This window comes from Etheostoma spectabile, chromosome 8, assembly GCF_008692095.1.
Source record: "Etheostoma spectabile isolate EspeVRDwgs_2016 chromosome 8, UIUC_Espe_1.0, whole genome shotgun sequence".
Taxonomy (NCBI): Eukaryota; Metazoa; Chordata; class Actinopteri; order Perciformes; family Percidae; genus Etheostoma; species Etheostoma spectabile.
The window spans coordinates 11,007,082-11,026,106 of NC_045740.1; the positions used below are offsets into that span (position 1 = coordinate 11,007,082).

At 39.5% G+C, this 19,025-nt stretch overlaps 2 protein-coding genes across 3 annotated transcripts; one reads left to right on the forward strand and one right to left on the reverse strand.

The window, feature by feature from the left end:
- The first annotated feature begins 2,195 nt into the window (after positions 1-2,195).
- neto2b (neuropilin (NRP) and tolloid (TLL)-like 2b) lies at positions 2,196-9,417 on the forward strand. Of its 2 annotated transcripts, XM_032524533.1 has the most exons (12): positions 2,196-2,536; positions 4,190-4,246; positions 4,416-4,574; positions 5,166-5,414; positions 5,608-5,655; positions 5,765-5,892; positions 6,503-6,604; positions 6,888-7,014; positions 7,420-7,533; positions 8,053-8,183; positions 8,285-8,377; positions 8,454-9,417. In XM_032524533.1, the coding sequence occupies exons 1-12, from the start codon at positions 2,467-2,469 to the stop codon at positions 8,901-8,903; spliced, it is 1,728 nt and encodes a 575-aa protein (XP_032380424.1). In that variant the 5' UTR covers positions 2,196-2,466; the 3' UTR covers positions 8,904-9,417. The 2 variants fall into 2 exon arrangements, with proteins under 2 accessions (XP_032380424.1, XP_032380425.1); XM_032524534.1 differs by lacking the exon at positions 6,503-6,604.
- Positions 9,418-13,938: 4,521 nt separating this feature from the next.
- si:dkey-30c15.2 (transmembrane protein 116) lies at positions 13,939-18,975 on the reverse strand. Its single transcript, XM_032524560.1, has 12 exons — positions 18,559-18,975; positions 18,398-18,441; positions 17,580-17,643; positions 17,226-17,357; positions 15,628-15,732; positions 15,479-15,528; positions 15,270-15,389; positions 15,122-15,167; positions 14,904-14,975; positions 14,565-14,718; positions 14,328-14,410; positions 13,939-14,235 (listed from the first exon to the last, which is right to left on the reverse strand). Exons 1-12 carry the CDS (start codon positions 18,589-18,591, stop codon positions 14,083-14,085), a joined length of 1,056 nt encoding a protein of 351 aa, XP_032380451.1. The 5' UTR covers positions 18,592-18,975; the 3' UTR covers positions 13,939-14,082.
- Between the last annotated feature and the right edge of the window lie 50 nt (positions 18,976-19,025).

Consider the following 19,025-nt stretch of genomic DNA (forward strand, 5'->3'; position numbering starts at 1 on the left):
AGTACATGTAGAATCAGGCAATTTAGTTTTGTTGGGAACATTGCGTTCATACCATTAACTTCTAGCTTGTTGAATAGTTCTTACGGAGAGAGCCCACACACATCCTGCACACGAAAGACTTGTTTTCCAGAGCACTTTATTTAGGAAAAGGACAGGGTTGCAGTGATGTGCATTGATGGGGAAAGCAAATAAAAGACCTCAAGGACACCTCGTATTACACAAGCTTTAACAACATTAGGCCTACAGCTACTCACGGGGTATTAAAAGATAAACTCTCAATTAGCTTTAGGTTACTGTAACACAAAGCATTCCCTTTAGTAGCAGTAGCAGCATTACAGGTAAACAAATGTAGTCTTTTGTTTCCTTTGATCCCTGTATCTGTTAACCCCCCTAAAGCATCTGCTTTCTAGGTCCCTGATTGCCTTAAAAGAAGGAGGCAAGACACCAGCATGGTTGTCATGGCAACATATGCAGATTTTAGCACTTTTGATGTGCAGTAAACAGAGGTGTATCAGTTTGCCAGTTTGAATGTGTGTTTAAGAGTGACTGTATGAGGGACAGACAGACAGACAGACAGACAGACAGACAGACAGACAGACAGATAGTAACAAACAGTGATGGTCGACAGCTGTGGCATCTGGTAATCTGTAGGCTTCATCTTTTTCCGCTGCAGTTCAAATGTCACACAGATCAGGATGATGCTGTGTCCCAGCAGTCCTTACAAACCAAACGCACTCCAGGAAATAAATTATTCATGCATCTCAGAGACAACACTTTCACTTGACTATCAATCACAAGAGAATAATGTCAGCTTTATGCACAGGCCCACATGATGCAATGATGATTTATGATCGCACATACTGTACATTTTGTTAAATCACCTCGGCTGTTACTGCTGGAGAAAAATTGGTTCCACCTTACTAAATAACTAATAAGACTTGGAAAATATGGCTCCTGGGCTTTCTGGGCTTTCTGGTAGGATGTGTATGACTTTTTTGTGAAGTTTGGTTGCTGCTATTGTTCTTTTGTGAGGCTTATATTTGTTACACAAGTTTTTACACGAGAAACAGAAATTCAAAGGAGCAGGAAAGGAATTAAGTTCATCATCATTGGAAATAGATAACACAAATAAATCGAATTTTCCAACACACAGTAGATAATTAATATACATAATTGAGGAAGGCTAAATCTGTTGCTTGTGTGAGTAGCTGTGGTAAAATGTAGGCTAACTAAGAATAACTGTGCTGGAGTTTTAGGTTGTTGTACATTATTTTAGTATACTTTACACTTGACTAGATGTATTTTTTTGTGACCAAATGTTTTTATTTCAAGATTACAAACAATTACAAACAGCATGCTGGGACATGAGAACGTGTTCCAGGACCAGTGTAAAACAACACAATCTGGATGGGGAAAATTATCATTACTACCACTGAGGTGCCCTTGAGCAAGGCTCCTAACCCCAACCACTGTGGCGCTGCTCAGTGGCCAGCAGATCAGACTGTGGTTGTACTGGGCAGCTTCCAGGTATGAATGTGTAACTGTGTGAATGTGAAAGGTTGTCGTTGCAAATGAGAATTTGTTCTCAATTGACTTACCTGGATAAATAAAAGTTAAATTAATTAAAAAAAAATGTCCACAGGCTATCTGTTAAAGTTGCTGATTTAAAGCGGTTGCAATCAGCTTCAGAGGGACAAATCTGCCAGTGGACCTGGTGACAAGTTGGGCGGTTAACGGCAACACAAGAAAGGAAAATCTCCATCCCACCAAGTCTTGGTTTCCATTTTCATCTTTCTGCAGCTCTAGCCAGCTTTTTTTAGGCTTTGGGCGCCATGTGTCCTTCGAGAAAAAATGAGAATAGAAGACAACGGGGAATGTGCCCTGCTTTGCCTCTTGGAATAGCAATGCACAGGAATGTACTGTATGTGTGTGACTGATTTATGCACAGTAGTTGTATGTGTGTGTGTGTGTGTGTGTGTGTGTGTGTGCGTGTGTGTGTGTGCGTCCATTTGCCTTCTGGACACTAGCTGTTTCATACTATTTTCATCACATTTTCAAATATGGGAATTCTTAATGTAATATATCATTGTGCAGGCTTTGAGAGGATTATCACATCGTTTATTAGGCTACTCGTGTGGGACGATGCACATGCGCAAGCAGCTCTTCCCCCTTCTCGCGCCAACTAAACCCAATCTTAAAACCGCGAGCAGCCGCAGACAGATCCTCCGTGTATTTGAGGAGTATCAGTCTCAGACTGGTAGGCCACAGACATGAGCTCTGTAAGAACTGCGTCTTTGCTCTGAAAAATTGACCTCATCTGACTTTTTTTCCCCTCATTCTATAATGCTGATGATGAGTCAGAAGTTCATCAGCTCTTTTTGCCCCAGAAGCTTCTCCCATCTTGACCATTGATATTAGGATAAAAAGGTGAAAGTTGGATTTTGTAACATTCGCTAATCCATACCCATGACGGAGGGATGTACAGTTGGTTCGAAATCAAACCCCAGAAAACGGACAGTTGAGAGGATGCATACAGGTGAGTGGAACGATCCATATTTGTATGCTTTATAGAGAGACAGGCGGGAGTTTGTAATCTCTGATAATCCATTTCCGAGATGTCTTGCTCATGGCAGACTCTTGACACATTTGCGTATGTTGTTCTGCAATTTTTACGTTGTGCACAAAGTAAACACATGATAATGACATCACAAAAAGTACGTTCAGGGATTTTTTTTTTACATCCAGGAGACACTTTTAAAAAACAAGAAAACGACAAACTAATCTCTTTGTGTTGAAATGTTCTCCGTAACGCTTCACGGTGCTGATGTGACAGCTCCCCACTTGCACTCTATGTATTCTGGTGTGAAAGTAAAGCCACATTTTACAAGAAAGACATAAACACATGTCAAAAGGAGGAACTCTCTTTTTCCTCAGCATATTATGGCTCCATTGATAGAATAAGAAATGGCTCTTTGCCTGGATAGGAGGATTTAGGCTGCTGCTGCCTCAGTTCCTCCTTTACACACACACACACACACACACACACACACACACACACACACACACACACACACACACACACACACACACACACTTACCATTTATACCACTTGCCACACAGAATATGGTCTCTGTGGAAGTGGTATAGATTTGTTCAATGAACAAAAACACTTAATTCTTCCGGGAAGTGACAGTCAGCTGGAGTGTAGTCATTTTTGCCATCAGTTAATTTAAAGAATGCATTGTTACAGTAGGCTATCTTTCTATAGATTCATATTTGAGGTTTGGAAGTCTGGTTTCTTTATACATATTACATGGTTTAGATGTCCATGGGAGAGATGCAGTAAACAGACATTAGTAATGGTGCGGACAATGTCTTAACAGTTTCAAACTAGTTCCTTCAAACTCTCAGCCTCATTCAACAAACATTCAGCCTACATGATGACTGCTGTTGTGTGTCTTGCAGATTGTGAGTGGACATTCACAGCAACATGTCAACACACTACTTTGGCGTAAACTCAAAACTAAATTTTAGTGGTCTGGTGGCCTTGGGCTTGAAGACTCTATGTAGGTCAATTTTATTTAAAGGTCTCATGGTATGAACATTTCACTTCATGAGGTTTTTTAACATTAATATGCGTTCCCCCAGCCTGCCTATGGCCCCCCAGTGGCTAGAAATGGCAATAGGTGTAAACCAAACCCTGGGTATCTTGTTCTGCCTTTGAGAAAGTGAAAGCTCAGATGAGCCGATCTGGAATCTTGCCCCTTATGAGGTCATAGGGAGCAAGGTTACCTCCCCTTTTTTTGCTCTGCCCACCCAGAGAATTTGGCCCACCCATGAGACATCACGGCTTTCAAACGAGGAAAGTGGAAGTTGGACCCCATACCCCAGACTTTTTTCTGTAAGAAGTTCTTGCACAGTATGGCGCACAGCAGATTGTCAACAGTTCTTGTCCTCTGTGTTACATATAAACCTTAGGGGAAAAAAGAAAAGGGAGGAAATGAAAATGGGAGGAAGAGTTAAGCAAGCAGATGGTGGAAGCACCTTTTGAACTTGACTCGGCTGACCTGTTATATACATTCAGGGATTCAGCTCAGTCGACAAACAGACACAGAAATCCTGCTAAGCTCCTGTTTCCTTTATTCCTTGATTGGACTTTTCCTCTCACACTGCCTGCTTCTTTTACAGTGTGGGTATTCATCCTGTTCATTGAGGAGGGATTTGCTCTGGCACAAAAGACAAAAGGTACTGTAAGATTGATGCATACACTGCACTCCTTTAAGAGATGGGGCTATATTAAATCAAGACATATTGTATTAAAGATCACTGAAGTTTTTTGCACAATTATCTACACAGTTGCTTTCAATTGTCTTCAAATTGTACCATGATGCACCATAATTAAATATACATACAGATGGAGGTGCAGGATCAAAAGGGCTTAGACCCTCTCAACGGCCGCAGCAATCTCATCACTGTGGAAACTGGGTACGGAACACAGATGGTGGCTCCTTCAGCTCCCCAAACTACCCCAAAACCTACCCTCCCAACAAGGAGTGCCTGTATGTACTGGAAGGTAATCAACAACATGCCCCTGAGCCTAATAATGTCCCTAATGTCACTGCTGGGCAACGAATTTGCGCTTCTATTCAAGTTCCTGTGATGCAGATTTTGACTTTAAATTAGGTCAGACTCTTCTGATCGTAATTAAAAGAAATCTGAAAATAACACTTATATTTGTAATGATCTGTTGTTGGCATTTCCTTCTGCATTGCTCATCCTAAATTGGTCACATATGGTGTTTGGATTATCATTATTTAAGAATTATTATTATTATTTTAGAAACAATATTTTCTTTTAAAGTGTGTTTGAGTACTGACAAATCTAACCACTGAGGTTTCCCCCACAAGCTTGCAGGCAAAAACAAATTCACGGTGCATTCCTTATTAGCCTGCTCACCAAAGAATGCATCAAACATTATTGTCATTTCATGCATCAGTTTCTCTATAATTGCTACTGGAGCCCACAAAACTGTCCTGGCCTAAAGTAATTCTTGGTTATGAATTTGAAAGGAGAGAATATCTTTTCCAGCACTGTCCATTCTCTGGTTATAACCCTGAATCACCTCTGTGGCAGTAGATGTGACACACTGTTCTGCGTCCCTCAGCCCTGCCCCGCCAGAGGATAGAGCTGCTGTTCGATCAGACCTTCTATATCGAAGCGTCATTTGAGTGTCGTTTCGACCACATCGAGGTGAGAGACGGTCCCTTCAGCTTCTCGCCGCTCATCAATCGCTTCTGTGGCTCGGCATGTCCCGGACTCGTTCTCTCTAGCGGACGCTTTATGTGGATCCGCTTTTTCAGTGATGAAGAGCTGGAGGGGTATGGATTCAAGGTCCGGTACAGCTTTACTGCAGGTGATTAATCCCTGCATGGCAATGTTGTCACTGCACCATCCTGTTGTCACTGCACCATCATTCAATGTGCATCTGGTCTTCTCAAATAGTGCTTTAATCAAAAATGTCTTTGAACGCTGTATTCACATATCTGTTCTTCGACTGATGAGGCCTCTCATTGTGTGATATCTGTTCTTATGATTTCCCTTCAAAGATCCTGAATTTCATCTGCATGTGGGAGGACTCCTAAACCCCATCCCAGGTAGTGCAACCACACAGCTCAGCCAACCCAAATAATTCAATTGTACATTTTTGGATTAATATGTGTTTGTTTTCCTCTAATCTACTTGTTGTCATTGTCCATACGTCAGATTGTCAGTTTGAGCTGTCTGGGGCTGACGGCTTGATCCGTTCCAGTCAGGTGGAGGAGGACTATAAAGTGAGGCCAGACCAGGCATTGGACTGCATCTGGACTATACGAGCCCCAACAAACAACAGGGTATGGTATGGCATGTGGCATGTTAAAGTTAACATTTTTGCCAGTTATCTAATGCACAAAAGCAGAATAAGCTTTATTTCCTACCATTATCCATATTAGTAATGACTGGATGGTCATGTAAGGAAAAAAATGTATAATAAAGGTAAGAGTTAAGAAGAGATTTAAAGAAATACTTCTCCCCAAGTTGACAAGAGGGGGAGTGATTCATTGGACACAAATCTCCTCCACATATGTTGTTATGTGTTTGTTCCATATCCTTTACATAATCATGAAGACAAAGTATATGATTTTTTTATTTATTTTATTACTACCCATTATCACAAAAAAACCTAGATACATGCGCTCTACCTTTTTTATTATCAAGCATTCCCTGACAGTACACCCACAGGGTGACATATGTACACAAGCAGTATAATGCAAACACGTACATTAATAATCCAACAGTGTACATACGTACATGTATACAATAAAGATGGCACGATATGATTTATATTTGATCCTTTAATGCAATGCCTTCAAACATGTACTCTTATAAATAAGCAAAATACACTGTGGTGCATTAAAAAATGAGCAACATGTACAAAATATCCGTTGTTATTGCTTATTCCAGATTTACCTGCGATTCTTGGAATACCAGATGGAAAACTCAAATGATTGTAAGAAGAACTTTGTGGCTGTTTATGATGGCAGTAATGCCATTGAGGACCTAAAGGTAACATTTTGTATAATGTGTCTAATACTAATAAACAGTTATTCCAGCCTGTAAAATTAAAGCCCCTTCATAAGATGTACTTTAATTTGTGGCACATTGTATCACATTTATACTCTTACGTTTTTCTCTTCTTCTGCTACACAACAGGGTTTATCTTTCTTTACTTTACATGCTCCTTTTAATATGTCTGAATTATATATGTAGCAATTGTTTTACAGACCTTGGCCTCAATGAGACTACACATCCAAAACTGTACGAGAAATCGGTGTGTGGTTTCTTGCAGGCCAAGTTTTGTAGCACAGTAGCTAATGACGTCATGCTGGACACCGGTGTGGGAGTAGTGAGAATGTGGGCTGATGAGACAAGCCGTCTCAGCCGGTTCCGGATGCTGTTCACTTCTTTTGCCGACCGTGAGTTTCTCCCTCAGATTACTCTTAACCTGTGTCATTTGACAATTTGACCATTGTCCCTTTTGTTTACTTTCTACAGTTGACAGGGCAAGCAAAGTATGTAGATTGGATGTATGACTGTAAACAAATTTATAGCAGCACCCTCATGTGGTTTCTATTCGATACTGCAGCTTTTTAGTTAAATCGTCTTGGTAGCTCTTGTGGAAAATGCATGTATTAAGAATGCTGAGTTTCCATGTATTCTCTGGAAAAGAGAGAAAGTCAGTGAGCACTTTATAAATGGAATCCCAGTTACACAACTTTGGTCAAGAATTACAAGAATTTTCTTTCACTGTTACGTAATGGCTTTGGTTGCTTTGTCAGCCTGTTGCATCCCATACTGATACACATGTGTTTGTGTTTCAGCACCCTGTTCAAGCAGTGCATTCTTTTGCCACAGTAACATGTGCATCAACACTTCTCTGGTGTGCAATGGCATACAAAACTGTGTCTTTCCCTGGGATGAAGGCAACTGCAAAGGTACTCCAGTTGTGCTAAAGCTCTTTGTAAATCTTCTTTTAGAAAATCTTCTGTGCTGTGCCATATTACAATGACTTATGTTGTGCTGTGAAATATAATTAATTTATGGTCAGGCTTGGTTTTGTCAGATTGAGCCTCCTTGAGGATTTATGGCTCTAATTCTACAAAATAGACAGCCCCTTGTATGCAGTGCATATTGGTAAATGTTTGGCAGGACAAAATATTCATTCAAAATGTCTTCTTGGCTGGAAAACAATGATCTCATCATCTTTAATGCCTTTCCAAATAAAAGACCTTGCATTTTGGCGGTTTAGTGGCTCTTAAGCACCTCAAATGATTGAGATGGCTGTTTATCAGTGAAACTGGCTTTTAGTGAAGGTTCTGAAATGTTCCTGGCAACCGAAGATGCAGACTGTCCTAATGGGAATGGCAACAAGTTATAGACTGATATACTCTCAGTGCCTGTAAATGTCCATTACATGTCATCTGTTTGTCACTCTCTTCATATCCTTCATCCAGAGAAAAAGACCAAAAGTGTTTTTCACCATATCACAAAGACTCATGGGACAATAATCTGTGTGTCTACGGGTGTGGTGCTACTGCTCCTCATCATCTCCATTCTGGTGCAAGTCAAACAACCACGAAAGAAGGTAATAGTCACAAGGAAATTATTTAGTGTCGTTCCACGAAAAATTGGAATAGAAATTGCCATTTTATCGAGTGTGTTCAATCATAATTTGGTGTTGGTTAGGTGTTGGTACGTAAGAATAACCTGTTCCACCGGGGAGACTTCCAGGAGGTGTTTGACCCACCACATTATGAACTCTTTACTCTCAGAGACAAGGTTAGTTTGATTACTTTGATGCATTGTTAGCTGTTCATGGTGATTTTCTTTTATGTAACAATATATTACTTTTTAGGAGATGTCCGGGGACCTCGGGGAGTTATCAGAGGAACTCCAGTCCCTGCAGGCGTTCAGGAGATCCTCATCAAGCTCACGCTGCATTCACGAACATCACTGTGGCTCTCAGGCTTCTGTCAACTCCATTAAAGCCAGTCAAGTTGAACAAGGCATGGGTAGGGGATCCATGGAGCTTCCCCCTTTCAGTGGGAACTTCCAAAGCGTCTTACCTCCCGTCAGGGACTTGAACAGCAGCATGCGGAAGAAGAGCTGGCCTAGTATGAAACCAGGCCGAATTCAGGGTCATCATGGTATGGGGAATAGAGTGTTGGGGAGGCAGGATAGAGTGATGGAAGAGGATGAAGAGGAGGATGAAGATAGAAGGTATGATGTGTATGTACGCAGAGCAGGAAGCCGAAGAGGGAACTATGAAATGGTGCAGCAAAGATCCTTGTCCATGGACTTCTGAAAAGAAAAGACAAGGTTGGTACTGTGACTACTTTGTGGGCAAAACTCTGCACATTTATACATGAGGGGAGACATGAGGGGAGGGCAGATGTGTCTCACTTATCTTCTTTATATTAACAATGATTAAAAAGAAGCAATCCAGGACTTCTCTTGTTTTTCTTGCCTCATTTACAGTGAGGTTGGGAAACACAGGGTCTATTAGAAAGCGCTGCCGACTCTGCCCGAGCACTGACAGCTGACAGGGAGTTACTATTGTATTTGTGATCAGTGTAAAAGTGAAGACAGATCATATTGCTGTGTATTGTTCTTGTTGTATTTTTCTAAATACATTTTGCTTTGAAGGTAATAGATTTTGTTGAAATATGCTTTCAATCAGTGTTTAGGTTCTGAAAGAATGTTTTAAGAGGAAGCGTGATTACATTTAAAGCAAACAATGTAAGAGTCAACTGTTAGTTCTGTGATTACCTGTATTTAAGAATGATTATGTACATTTCTACACCAATAGTTAAGGAAAAGTAACATCTTGCCTTTGATATAGAGATAATAAAAGAGATATAAAATGACCATCAGAAATCAGGCTGTCAGTGTTCCTTCCCAGGAGGGAGGTGTGTGTGTGTGTGTGTGTGTGTGTGTGTGTGTGTGTGTTGTGTGTGTGTGTGTGTGTGTGTGTTTGTGTGTTCAGAAATCTTCTGGAAGGTGTGCCACACAGGTATGCTGGTTGAAACTCCCCTTATAAAGTTATATAACCACGATAAGTCCCAAACAATTTACCATTTACAGCATATCCTTAAACAGTTTCATTTTCTTTTTTTGCTGTAGACACTGAATACAAAGGATGGGTGTCAACTTGTCTCGAGAAAAACTATATGCTAGACCATTTTGCTATGGGAACAGAACAACCACAACAACAAATTGGGCCAGGGCCGTAAAGTGGAGTTGCAATGGCCCCTTTCCTAAGCCACAGCCATGCAGTTTAGTCAGCAAATCTGTGGGGTTCATTTATCATATTCAGAAAATTCACTGGGCAGGTAATTCATGGAGCAACTATGCATGTACAGACAAATATGAACATGCAGTCCTGTCAGTACATATATGCCAGTGAGCCCTGGCATGCTAAAAAATAATTAATATGACAATAAAAGGTTTTGCTACTGGTTGGCTACTTTATACACATAACCAAAACAATAAAAATGCTGTATGAACAAACAGCTGACAAATAGCGTACACAGGTCATAAGTGTCACTGTTCTGCCCAAAAGCCATAACTTTGCCTCATGTTAAAAGGAAGAAGATTTATCAAATCTGTCTTTCCCAGGTACTGCATATCTGCTGAGTATGACTGCTTTATCAGTAACACTGTGGTGCCTAGTCTTTATTTTTATTACAGGAATGTGTAAAATATCTGGGGCGAATCATAAAATGGATTGCCTTCAAATAAGTTCCAATTAGGTCAATAAGTGCAGGTATGCAGGCTGCATGGCTTTTGACAGCATAGTAAAGTGACTGTTTGGATCTGGGATAGTAGCTTGACTTATTATCATATACAGTAAAGTTGTTTGTTTCTTAACTAAAGTCATAGTGAACTCAATGGAGAAAAAAAAAGCTTTGCAGAATGGAAAATCACATTTCTAAACAGACATAACTTTCATATATGTCCGATCAAACAGTGCAATTAAAACAGTAGAGACTCCGTTGCTGATATGCAAAGATGTATTGTACATATGCATAATCTGAACTGTACAGTCTTTGGGGATTGGACTCCATCTTTATGAAATTATATTTTTTAAAGGGGTAGAAAACCAAAAGATAATCCCCCAATGGAGTCTAGACACTGATGGTGGTGTGAGGAGCCCAAAGACCAACCGAGGAGCCGACTGCAGTGGCCTGCCGGAGGAGGACCAAGGAGCCGTGCATGAAGAAGACCAGAGGAGCAAGGGGAGGAGGAGGGTTGTGCTCTTTGCCTGAGATGACAACTGAGCAACAGAGACAGACAGGTTTAAAACAGGATTGTCACGCTGTGATTGGCTCGTGAAATTCATTGCCACTACCTATTGGTTAAAATAAAAGTGAATGCCTCTAACAGCTGTTTAGTTTAGATAGAGAAAAGTGATTAAGTTTAGAAGTCTCCCTGAAAGAATTTAGATTAGATTAATAAAAACCCTGTGTTATGTATAACCTTTTATTTTATTAAATACGTCAAAAAGCATGTATATGACGGTGGTCACCAGCAACGAAAAAAAAAAACATGAAGTTGGTTTACGTACATTAGTAAATGAGGGCCCCCTTTTACTTATTCAAACAAAAACCCGGCCTGCACTGTCCCCTTTAAAAGGGGGTTCAATCAAGGGCAGAAAAGCAGGGTTAAAATTAACTGGCTTTTAGGTACCTAAAATGAAGCAAACTATTTTTTGTACCCGTTTGGTGTGTGTGTGTGGGGTGTTTGGGGTGGGTGGTGTCTTCGTCGTTTTTAAATAAATTTAATAATACATTTTTTCTGTTGCCCCCGTTACACCCAAATTATCTTTTTGAGAAACAGTTGTGGTGCAAAGGCTGACAAAGCAGATATTTTTCCTTTTTTTGCGAAATCACATTTCCCACTGTTCCCAATCATAAAAGGCCCCGACTAAATCACATGTGACACAGCTTTTGAATGACAAACCCCCACTGCAAAGTACGAAACCCCCGACAGTTTTTCCTCATTTTTTTTGAAATTAATGTACAGTCGATAATAGGGAAAAATAAAGTGAGTAAAAGTCAAAATAAAAATGGTTTTAAAAGCAAAAATCATTGAAAAACATAAGAAAATAAAATCACAAGCCACAATAATTCCATTGTTTTCTATGACATCTTACATTTTTAATAAAAACAGTACACATTATAAATACAACACAATTCTACACTTTATCCAAAAGTCCATTTGTCCCCATTTGTACAAACAAATGTTACTATACCCTTAGTAGAGTCTTAAGTCCCTTAATGCTGCAGCGCATGTTCTGACAAGAACTAAGAAAATAGATCATATTTCTCCTGTATTAGCTTCTCTGCATTGGCTTCCTGTAAAATCCAGGATTGAATTTGAAATCATTCTCCTGACATACAAAGCTCTAAATGGTCAAGCACCATCTTATCTTGAAGAGCTCTTAGTGCCTTAGAGCACTACGCTCCAAGAATTCAGAGTTCTTGTGGTTCCTAGAGTCTGTAAAAGTAGAATGCGAGCCAGAGCCTTCAGCTATCAGGCTCCTTTCCTGTGGAATCAGCTTCCGGTCTGGGTTTGGGAGGCAGACACCATCGCCACATTTAAGAGTAAACACTCCTCTTTGATAAATCTTATAGTTAGGAAGTGATGAGTCGCAGCGTCCGCCTTGCCAGGCCCACCCGCTTCTTGTCAGTCGTCAGATTCATCTACCATATAATCAATAATATAATAAAACTAGAGAGAGGCGGGGCAGCATAGCCCGACCAGGCTCCTCTCTTTACCCTTTCCCTCTTAGATATGCTGTAATAGTTTTAGACTGCCGGGGGACTTCCTTTGACACACTGAACTCCTCTCTCCTTTAGCTTTCCATTTGTGTGTTTCCATGTCCCAGAAATCCCTGCTACTAACCTAGTTCTAGGAGGGTCATTCCTCGCAGCGCTCATGTTCTTTTTACCCCAGCAGTTTCCTTGGACCTGGAGGTTCCAAAATCAGGGGACGCGTTCGCCGTGGTCCTGCTACAGTCCTGCGAGGCCCTGACATCTTGCTACACTCTCTGCGGTGCCTGCTACGCTTGCTGGCCTTGTAATTTGTGCTGTGCAAAGCAACAAAACTTTATTTTGTATGCATTTCCAAAAATGGATTCCAAAGTCTTTCACAAACCGGAAACAGAAAACCCCAAGAAAACCGTTTCCAGTTAAAAGGTTTTCACATGTGACGTTAAAAAAAGAAATCTAAACACATAAAATTTCTGAATAAAATTTAAAAAAATTAGTATTTAGAAGCAACATAAATAGAAAGGTGTTCAATTATTTAAAAAATAGTGGCGATCTTCATCTGAGTTATTCTTTTTAACTAGAAAAAAAGCTAAATGTTTAGTTTTGATTGGGGACAGAAGTAGAATGAATTGAGGCTTTGGGGGGTTCATAGTTGGCCCCGATCAGATTATTTTGATAAACGTTAAGTTAGAAACAGCAAGAGTTCTGAAAATTCCTAGAACCCGGGGCCCTGGTACAGGGGTCCCCTTTAGATCCAGTTGGCTTTAGGGTCACACACGTTCGAATCATGCCCCTTCAGTTAGGGGAACAAAAAAACCTAATGCAACTCAAAAAGATGGACATTTTTTTTCCCCCCCTGGGGACACCTTAAGTCCTTAACCTTTTAATTAAAAGGATATAGGTCTGTTTTTAATTGTCCAGTCTGGTAAAGTAGGGCGATCCCGTAAAAAGATTCGGTGTTGTGTTTTTAACAGGTTTAAGCCCGAAGGTTTTTGTTGGTTGTGTTGTTTTTTTTCATTTTCAGAAATTGGCACCATCCCCCTTAATTTCTTCATGAAAACATTTTTATTGATATTTCCTGGCAAGGGATTTAATGCCATACTGGTTATTTTTTTTCTAATTTGGGCCGAACATATAAATTTAAAAAAAAGACCCAAATGGCTTTCGAATCCGGCTATGGTACCCTAATTATAAATCCTATATTCCAGGATTATCCTTAGAGACAAACATTTAACTGAAAAAGCGATTTTCCAACTAAATAAGTGGTTCGACCGGGCTGTACACAAAAAATTTTTTATGTTTTTATTATTTTTCGCCGAGCAATTCTTTCAACCCCCCCCCCTGAAGCCTAAAACTTTTTCCCAGGCCCCACTTTTTAAATTTTCCCTTGTAATTATAGAATGTGGTCTAGACTACTCTATCTGAAAGTGTCTTGAGATAATCTTGTTATAAATTGATAATATAAATAAAATTGAATTGAAACTATACACACTATGAGTTGGTTCAATTCATTAAAAAAATCAGTCTTTGCGCATCCTTCATCTGTAAGTTCTATTTCTTTTTCCATCTACAGGCCACAAATGAAAATATAATGTTTTTCAGTCTAGATTGACATGAAGTCATGAATTGTGCAGGCTTGCGGTCAGTCTTTCTCCAGTTTCAGCAGCACAACAATGTCTCTCAATGTGTTTAGAGACGACTAAAGTTGAATCACAACGAGTTCCTCAGTGATTCCTCAAAGAAGGCCAGGTGCTCATGTGCCAGCAGGGGTGTATTCTCTCCTAGAACAGCCTCCCTGAAGTTGGGCCGTCTCCAGGCGTACACCATACTGTTCAGAAAGCCTTGCAGGGACACGCTTGCAGCCTGAAATAAACAAAACAACACTAAAACCTGCAACTCAACAAAAGATGATATTTTTATTTCCTCAACTGAAGTCACATTCTTCTAAAACTTACCTGTAGCATGTAAAGGCCAAATAGAATGCTCTGTTCAATGTTTGTCCAGTTCATCAGGGTAGACAGCAGAATAAGTACAAGCACTACAGTAGGAAGAAACATAAGGCATCAATCTGATGTTGATTTAAAATTAACAAAGTGTATTACATTAGCTTGAAATGTGTGTGTGTGTGTGTGTGTGTGTGTGTGTGTGTGTGTGTGTGTGTGTGTGTTGTGTGTGTGTGTGTGTGTTCGCACCTGGTGTCCAGCAGAATAAGATGACCATCACCATATTTCTTGCAGTAGAAAACACTCTTTTGAATCTCCTTCTTGAACGTCCATCTCCCTCCACAGGAAAAAGCCCTTCCTGCTCATGTCTTTCATACCATTTGCCGACCTTATAATAAATTACCTAAAAAAAAGAAATTACATTCTGCTTAACCATGTAAATGGACTATTCAAGGCTAGAGATAGCACTGTAAAATTATAAATCATAACTATATTTCCATGGATGTTTAAAGCCAATTCACAAGACAAAACTTTAACTGACAATATGTCTGAATTCCTCTTAAAATAATGTGAATGGTGTTTACTCACAGAGCAAGAAAACATCACTGATATCACAATGAGGACGAGAACAACTCTAATGAAAGTGTCATGAATTCTCTCCTGGGAAGAAACAAAATCATGTTAGCATAAATGCACTACAAACTATGACTAAATGCTTATTTAATAACTTGCAACATGCAACAATACCATCAAATAATATTTCTTGTATAATAATAATCACAAGAAATTATGTGTTTTATACTCACAGCAACAGAACAGGAATCACTCCAGACATGCAAGAACAAAATACAACTGAGAGCAAAAGAAAAAATGAAAAAGGTCAAAATAGCAGAAAACAGACTTATTTCACTTTTGCAACTTATTTGAAGTTCATAATAAAGCTTGGGTGCTGACCTGGTGCAGTATTTGCTGTCATTATGAACAATCAATGGTCTGTCAAGGACTGGAATCACCGGAGTGGTTTTTACGAAGGGAGTGAGCACATACGCTAAGTATAATGCAATGGGGACCAACCTGTGATATTAGACAACACAGATACAGAATTTGAATTGTTTGCACTAGGACTAGGGTCTATAAAATATGTACGCTGTTAACAAACTCACCACACAAAGGCATATACAGGTATGGCGACTATTTTCCTTCTACACCGACTCTATTAACCAGACAGATAGGAAGAAATAAATAGTTAAATTATACTGTTTTTGTACAAATTATAAAGAGTGAAATCCAACAAATGCAGTGGGCGCCTCACCTGTCCACCCTCATCCTCAATGGATCTTGCTCTCCACCCTTGGATTGCATACTTAGAATTCCATGCGTAAACCACCACCAGCAAAAATGAAATAAAATAAAATGTCTGAAACAGAACGGACAAAAACACAAAATGCAACTGTGAAATATAAAGGATTTTCGTAGCACAATATACCATAATGCAAAATGTCAACTGATCACAGTCTGATCAGTTATTACTTCCCACATGTACTCATTTTTGTACTCCATACATTTTAAAGTTAGTTTAAAAAATGTTTAGATTGGGGTTTACGGCCAACTGGATTTTTTTGAGAACACACCAACCAATAAAATTATTCATTTTAGCCTTGGGGTCCCTTCCATTTTATCAATCCAGAAATCTAAACTAAAACAGCTATTTTTGCTTTAAATAATAATTTCTAATAGTGTCCAGATGTGCATTCTGAAAGAAAGCCACAATGTGAACCCAATGAAAGGGATTAACAGTGTTTTAGCTCCTACATTACATTCTTTTCTCTTTGTTTTAGGTCAAATCAATATCTACTCTGCCCTTAACTCCCATCACTGCAAAATACAATGTGAATTCAGACAATGTCAGATTTAAGTTGATACAGTTTATAATAGAGTTACAGAAACATTTTAAATCTTACAAACTACTAGTAACGTCACCTATCAATCTGAGGCAACAATGTAGAGACATTTGCACATGTGAAGACATGACACAGCAAACTGCTAACCACTCTGTTTAATAGATGCAAAAAAGAACACGTCTTGACAAATTTTACTGCTAGAAAGACGTGACGCGTCTCAGTTACAATCCTGGGAAAATCCTGCAGGTATGTGATCAGTCACTAAGATTGTTTTCAACCCTGAAAACCACAGATACTCACGGTACATGTATTAATTCAAGCCTCTCTCAACCTCCCTGCCCCATTTAGGAAGAATATGATCCCTTTCATCCACCAGTAAATAATCTAGTAAATAATTTACTCGCAGGGGGTAAGAGGTCTATGTCAAACCGCCACCTCATGCCCAGGCCGATGAGGTGGTGATGCTTGTCAGGAAGCGTGGGAAGAGCAAAAACTGGCGTGTTTATTAACAAAACAACCACAAAAAGCAAATACCCAGGAAATACAAAAAAAAATCTAAAGGAAAATCCAAAGAGAGAAAACGGCAACCGCACAGCAAGCTGCTCCTTTCTATTTTCTCCTCACCTACGTAATTGGACCCTATCACCTGCACAGGTGATAATTCGGTGAGCTAAACTGAAAGAATAACCTTAACTTACTATTTATACATACACAGGTATGTGCAAAAACCTGTACAATGTTCTCTCCTTGATTAAGAAGGTGAGCAGTTAATCTACCACCCACATCACAGGCAGAAACATTGCAAAATACTATGAACCCATAAACCCACTAAACAGGCCTATGTCAAATGATAAAGTAGTACATAAACTAAATCATTAAACTAAAACATTACACTGAAATTAAGGAGTAAGCAGACAAAAACCTTGTTAATTTTGGGAATAGAGGCTAGTAAAAAGGGAGAAAGGCAGCCTTTTCACAGTCTCATAAAGTGAAAGTAACTGTTCCTCACCAGTGACAGTGGCAGGCTGTATTGGCAGATGATTACACTGTTGTCAGTGCTCACTTTGTTCATGACACTGGTGGACATCAGGATCAGAGCAGCCAGGAGGTCTGCCAGGGCGAGCTGCACCAGGAGGAGCACCTGTAAGCACGCACACAAAAAGAATGTAGCTGTAAATCTGTGAGAGGCATAAGAAAACAAAAAAACAACAAATATCCTGCACTGGAACATGCTGTAACAAAACAAAATCTGCAAACTATCAAAATATAAAATATATTAATTAAACACAACACATAGTACACATGGCTACCAAAAGTAGACACACAGGCATGCACATTCAGAAATACTTACAACCTTACTCACCTGTTCTTTTAGATGCCTCCATCTCACTGCAGAAACCACCAGAACAGAAAAACTTCCAATCACACTGCAGTTAATTAGAAATATGTACGTATTAGACAACACCATAGAGGCTGTAGCAAAATGATATCAACACTGCATTCATTTTAGTACATTTCTTGACAATGTGTGTAAGGTTTAAAATGAACTAGAAACCCAAAGTTGTGACCTCATGGTCACATCAATGCTAAACCTGAGCCAAGATTGGTTTATTGCACAGGCCAGCAAGAGTGTCTAGGACAACTTATCTCAGACACATGTGTGACACCAGCATAAAAAGCTGTAAAATGACAGACAATCAATCATAACCGTCGTCTTGGCTCATCACCCACTAACTAACTGAATTAAACCGCATTCCCATCCCAGCACCAGGTTGGTCCTCTCTCTTATTGTTTTCCTTTCTTTTTCACAAGCAAAAGAAAGAAACCGAGAGCCTTATCAACAAAAACACAACAGCAGGGTGACTGAGTTCACATTTTTAAGTTTTACGCAGCTACGACTATCCTGTGAGCTACAACTCAGAAATCAGAAAGAAAACATAAGGCCTCCTCTTTTTACATGTTGCCTTGGTGGTTTGGCAAACCTCTCCACAATCAGAACATTTAAATTATAAAGATTATTATTCTTCTGATATAATAATAGAATTATAGGCTTACTGTACAACCCATTTTAAAATATGTTTATAGGCCAAGATCTGGTTGCTATAGAAACTCCTGATGTAAATAAATAACATGATGGGTATATCAAGCATAAAAGAGAAAAAGTATGAAGATGTGTATTACCTGGGAGTGAGTAACACTAAGTACTCAGTAGAGAGAACATCAATCTAAAAAAGAGAATTAAAACATGTTATTAGAAATATAGCCTACCTATTATTTCCCTCCTATCAGTTCATTACATTTTCAATGAATGTATTCATGCACAGAAAATGATGAATGCCTACCTGATCTTTCCTCAGTGTACCATTGAGCTCCATGGTAAATATCTCAGTATCTCACACTCTGTTCAGGCACAGCAAAATGACCTGTCTCCATAACAGGCCTTTGAGAAAAATGGTTTCTTATCAAAGCAACCTGCTCTATAAAAGTCTGCACCTTGTCACATGCTGCTGTTTTGACTCCACCTGCCTTGACTGTGGGCTCAATGGGTGCAGCGCTTTTAAATGGGAATCCCCAGGTGCAAGGGGAAATGTTCTTTGTCTCACTTACTTCCAGTCTTACACGAAATGAAAACAATCACAAAGTCAAACATAGTGAAACGGAATTTCCTATGTAGGCCTACTAATGGATTTTACCCTTTCCTTGAACCATGCTCTGAAATTACCTGTTAACATCGAGCGCGAGCAACCATGTTACTAGGCTCACAGACTGGTTCAAAGAAAGTTATGATAATTCATAGAGGATAAAATAT

Coding starts and splice junctions, on each gene's coding strand:
- neto2b (XM_032524533.1), top strand. CDS start 2,467: ATGACGGAGGGATGTACAGTTGGTTCGAAATCAAACCCCAGAAAACGG. Junction 5,656..5,764: donor ACTCCTAAACCCCATCCCAG/GTAGTGCAACCA, acceptor TCCATACGTCAG/ATTGTCAGTTTGAGCTGTCT. Junction 7,534..8,052: donor GGATGAAGGCAACTGCAAAG/GTACTCCAGTTG, acceptor TCCTTCATCCAG/AGAAAAAGACCAAAAGTGTT.
- si:dkey-30c15.2 (XM_032524560.1), bottom strand. CDS start 18,591: ATGGAGCTCAATGGTACACTGAGGAAAGATCAG. Junction 15,390..15,478: donor CCTGTATATGCCTTTGTGTG/GTGAGTTTGTTA, acceptor CTAATATCACAG/GTTGGTCCCCATTGCATTAT. Junction 14,236..14,327: donor TTGGCCTTTACATGCTACAG/GTAAGTTTTAGA, acceptor TGTTTATTTCAG/GCTGCAAGCGTGTCCCTGCA.